General features: G+C 40.7%; 1 protein-coding gene across 1 annotated transcript in view; it reads right to left on the bottom strand.

Moving 5' to 3' along the window:
- The window catches only part of SCN4A (sodium voltage-gated channel alpha subunit 4), a 67,554-nt gene extending 62,973 nt beyond the window's left edge, over positions 1-4,581 (bottom strand). Inside the window, exons 1-2 of the mRNA XM_018560831.1 lie at positions 4,324-4,581; positions 198-316 (exon numbers count right to left, since the gene is read on the bottom strand). Of these exons, the coding sequence (XP_018416333.1) occupies positions 198-316; positions 4,324-4,581 (377 nt within the window). The remainder of the gene's footprint in view (positions 1-197; positions 317-4,323) is intronic.
- Positions 4,582-4,989: the final 408 nt, after the last annotated feature.

Genomic DNA, 4,989 nt, shown 5'->3' with positions numbered 1-4,989 from the left:
TTCGAGTGTGGCTAGTTTGTTCGGCAATCTGCCGTACCGCAAACAGGCTCATCCCTACTGATGAATATAATGGAAACACATGGCTTATAGTGAGAATTAATAATTACAGCCTACGTTGTTAGATTAATGCAAAAATCAGAAAATATTTTGCGTGATTTTTTTATTGCAAAGACAGAAAACTGTTTCTGAAAGGATATGAATGGATGAGGACTTTGATAGCTCCAGTTCTGAAAGGATTAAAAGGGTCCAGTAAATATAAAGCTTTGGTGGCAGTGAAGCGAAATATTGCTTTTCCTTTATTCAGTACAATGAAAGTCTGTGGAAAGAGATAATACATAAACTTGCTAGCATGAGATTACAACGATTACAAAGATGCAGAGACTGTACAGAAAACTACATAATCAATGCAAGAGGCAAAGTTCAGTATTCATAGCAACCAAAGTCCATTTTGTACCGTTCCGGCTTTTGATGGTTGCTAATGCTATTGGTTAGCAAATTCTACTTCATGGACAACTTATTCAATATAACTGTAGGTGTGTCATTTCTAGTATTCATAAAGAACGCCTAAAAAGTCCTACTTTAATCAAATCCATTTTATGCAAGCACCGGGGCTACAATGTTCACTACCTAGTGAGTCACTGAACTTAGGAGGAAAGTTACCCATATCTTTGAAATTACAACAAATACACCTTTAGAAATGCTTGGTAATAGCAATTTACAAACAGATAATTGCCGGGTTTTTATTCTTTATATACCTTATTTTTCTTTTCCTCCCCAGTCTTCTCACAGTGGCCATTTTTACTAAGGGCGGATTAAATAGATCTCCCTTTACTTCCTGGAACTCTGGCACATGTGACTAGAACATGTGACCATGCACATCATCTCAGAGAAGGAAAAACGTCTTTGCCAGAGTTCTCAGGAGATTACAGATAAGATTTCCCAGCAATGCTCTGCTGATGTAACCTTCCCAGGATGCAACACTAGGGCACATTACATCACTAAGATGACCAGGAAGTAGAAAAACAGTAATTGTAAGTAAAAAGTTTTTTTTTGTTAACTAATGAATGTTACATGAATTTATATCAGCATGCAGAGATGATTTTTAGGGAAAGAGGGTAAAAAAATATATTGTACAAGTTCAGATTATTTAGAAGTCCCTGGCTACATGCTTCTGTCTGGTCAGTGACTCAGGAAGTTAGTGGAGCCCCAGCACCTGTACAATGTAAATAAATTTTGCTGGTGCTACAGCACCAGCAAAAGTCTGTGAAACACCCCTTTAGCAACCCCACCACCAGCAGCTGCCACACCACACTACATTACACTTGCAGCATCTGCCAGTCTGTCATAACTTGAAACTACTTTACTGGAAGTATCACAGAGAGAGCAGAGCAAAGGGTTCTCATGCTCCTTGCACCTTCCCGACAGTTATTTTATAGTTTTGGCTGGCACTGGCAGGGCTCAGGCATATTGATCTATTCTATACATCATCTAGGAGAGCAGTTGCATCTAGTGAACAGAGCTTTTGGTTGTGTGGGACAGATCAGGTTTAGGCAAGTAACTACCCTGCAGGGGTACATGGAGATTTTACTCATGCCTGTCTGATACATGCCCACTGATCAGCAAAATGGCAGCATGCACATTCGTCACATCACTGGTACCACATCACAGCTTATCACTCTCTGCTGTGTCAGAGTGACTACGTACTATATTGCTTACCTAATAAAAATATACTATTTTATCAATCTTATTATAAACATGAAATTCAGGAGCAAGAACTTCACTCCATTTATACTCCCAGCACAGACATAGCACCAGCAAAAATAATTGTCTAAAGCCACCTCTGCATCAGTGGTTTAAATGAAAATAAGCAGTGGGAAAGAGTATGACGATTCATACTAATTTTTTTGCCCATGGTGCTCACTGCTAGACCAAAGTTTATCCATTCGAACAGATGCAAAGTAGACAGGTATCAAGATTATGAGCTTTGATGCGTTTCACACAGAAAGTGCTTACTTGTTGGTTCTGTATGTTTGAAGTAGAGAAGGACAAGGACAGAGAAGGACAAGTTGAATCAAATTAATATACGGCGTGAATGATCCCAGTCTGATTCAAAGTATTGACACCAGATACAGCCAGGCAACAAGCATCTTAAAAGGAGGCCAGGAATGAAACCCCTGTATTTCTCCGATGATGCGCTCATTATAGAAGAACTGCAGGATTTTTTTCTTAAATGGCCGGGTAACAAAGAGCCAACTATATTGAGGTAAATGACACTTGCAGGATCTCTGCCATTTCTTTATTAATTACCGTTTCACTGATGCCTTACAGGAGACTTGTAGCTCTCCTACACAGAAGTGGTACTCTTGTTTGTTCACCCCTCCTCTCCCCTTGTACATTCACAGCACACTTTTGCATTCTGTGAACCATTCCAAAAAAAATACAAAGCATTCTGTGAATGGACAGGGGAGAGGGACTCATAGTATGGCTCCTGTATAGGAGAGCCAAAGCACTGCACTGAAGCAGCAGGAATCCTGGATCTTCTTTGTTACATCGTTATTATTTATTGTTTCAGTGCAGAACTTTGGCTATCCTATACAGAAGCTGTAATATCAATCTCTCCTCTCCCCTTGTCCATTCACAGTAGGCTTGGTAGTATACCAATGGTTCACAGAACACAAAAGAGGTCTGTGAATGGACAGGAGAAAGGAAAGTTAGACAAACGACAGTACAGCTTCAGTGTAGGAGAGCCATAAGTATCCTGTTGAAGTACTAGAAGTAAAGCTACACTATTTAAAAGCTATAAAGCTTTACTATTTGGCATCAGTGAATAAGAAAGAAACGGCAGCAGTCCTAGAGGTGGAAAACACCTTATTACAGTTCACCATTTGATGCAAAGCACATAAAAAAAAAAAATTAAAAAAAACCATTCCTGGAGTTCTTCTTTAAACTTAATAATTCCTAACACTGTTATGCAGTATTTTCAAGTGCAGGAACAAAAAAAATGCATTGACATTAGAAATGACATGTTTTCAGCAAAGCCAACAAGTTGCATTACAGCGCATTGGGGGGAAAAAATCTTGCATGCTGCATTGTGAAACGCCCTGCATGGTCAAAGCACAGGTTCCCTTTAAATTTAAATGAAAACCATACCCTTAGTGATAAGCTGTACAGATTCCCTCTTCTCCTGGTTTCATCGGTTTTCAAACATAATCCCTGCTGAACTAAGTTGTAAAGCCTAAATTTATCATTTTTAATTTGTCTGAGGTATGTGTAAACAGTCACAATTAATCTTAATTATTAAACTGATGCAGAAAATAATGCAAACATCAATGCAATTATGAATGAAATAAAAAAAAAATATTAAAATGTACTGTATCTGTAGAAGCCACTAGTGAAAGTGTGTTAAACGTCTTGATACCATCCTTCTGTACATACTCCCTTAGCAGTAAGCACCAACCAGACGCTGCAAATATGCATATGCTTTGACAGGGAACATGTGGTTTGTAAGGAGAGCAGAGGAATGAGCTCATCAGTGCAATACTTCTTTTTCACTGTACAATCAGCATGCTGGGTGTGTTTAGTTCCTGCTGTAGATGCAGTGCAGGCCCCTGAACTGGCTGAGCTGTCTGCAAGATGTGTCAATCACAAAAAAGGCTTCAGAGAATTACACTCCTTGAGCAGGTAAAACAGTTCCCATATACGAATGCATGTTTATCTGTTTTCCTGGAGCTCAGCTTTAAAAATATTCTTCTAGCAAAGGCAGTATAATCAGTATCACAAAGGGTATAAGCGCACAATTAGCCCTCATTCACAGTAGAAAAGGCCGGCCGGCCGGCACGCACAGCTCCGTGCACGGCCGTATCAGGCAGCTCCCGGGAACGACAGGTGCTGCATGTGATTAGTAGGCAGCCCCTGTCCTTCTATATGAGAATACGCGGCCATACGCCGCCCTACGCTCACGCGCCCTGCAAGTCAGTGCGGGTGTCCAGACTCGTACGCTGACAGGATGGATCCTGTCTGTGTCCGAGCCAGGAAACACGCACCCATACGGACATGCACTTGGGGTGAGCGTAGGGCGGCATACGGCCGCGTACTCCCACAGAGAAGGATGGGGGCTGCGTACCAAATCACACACAGCACCTGTCGTTCCCGGGAGCTGAGCGATACGGCCGTGCACGGAGCTGTACGTGCCGGCCTTTTCTAGTGTGAATGAGGGCTAGTTGGTGTGGAATTGAACCAAATACATTTACAAGAATGTGAAAATCAACTATAGAAAAAATAATATTACACAAACCATTTTACAATTTCTCTTTAAAACATCACCTTTTGAGTACTGTAGAAAGGATCAAGGTCCTCAAGAGGCACGCCAATAAGTTCTGGTGGTGGATCACCATAAATAAGTGGTAGACTCTTTCCGACTTCCAGGCCATTATTGGGTTTTACTATATCCTCCTCAAGGACCTCAATATTTTTCTCTTTGCGTATCTTCTCCTCCTCAATCTGTTTCTCTATCTTCGCAACGGTTTCTTTTGTAAATCGCCGCAGGCTATCAGGGCCGGGAGGATGCATCTTGCCGGCCATATTGTCATTCTGTATTTAGGCTTAGAGTGATGTGGCGTGTCTGCGTCAAAATCCGAAACCTGATAGAACAAAAAGGGCAGACACAATGTTATACACAGATATTTTAAATGCACAAGCTTAGAATCTAGGGGTGCACCAATACCATTTTTTTCAAAAGTACAAGTACCAATACTTTAAGTACTTGCCAATACCAATTACTGGATACTTTTTTTTTTTTAGTGTCATGTGACAGTTTTTCTAAAACGATAGACTAATTATTTTAGTCGCTCTACAGCATGACTCCAGGCTGTAGAGGGACTCCAAATCTCAGCAAATCATTATATAACAAAGCAGAATATCACCAGCTATAGAGGCCTACAAATCCCAGCAATACAGAATAATATGAAGCAACATAATCTGTGCTGCTCT

The sequence above is a fragment of the Nanorana parkeri genome, unplaced genomic scaffold (genome assembly GCF_000935625.1).
Source record: "Nanorana parkeri isolate BGI_ZX_2015 unplaced genomic scaffold, ASM93562v1 scaffold480, whole genome shotgun sequence".
Classification (NCBI taxonomy): Eukaryota; Metazoa; Chordata; class Amphibia; order Anura; family Dicroglossidae; genus Nanorana; species Nanorana parkeri.
The sequence above is the reverse complement of the archived record's forward strand: the minus strand, read 5'-3'. Positions and strand labels throughout refer to the sequence as shown.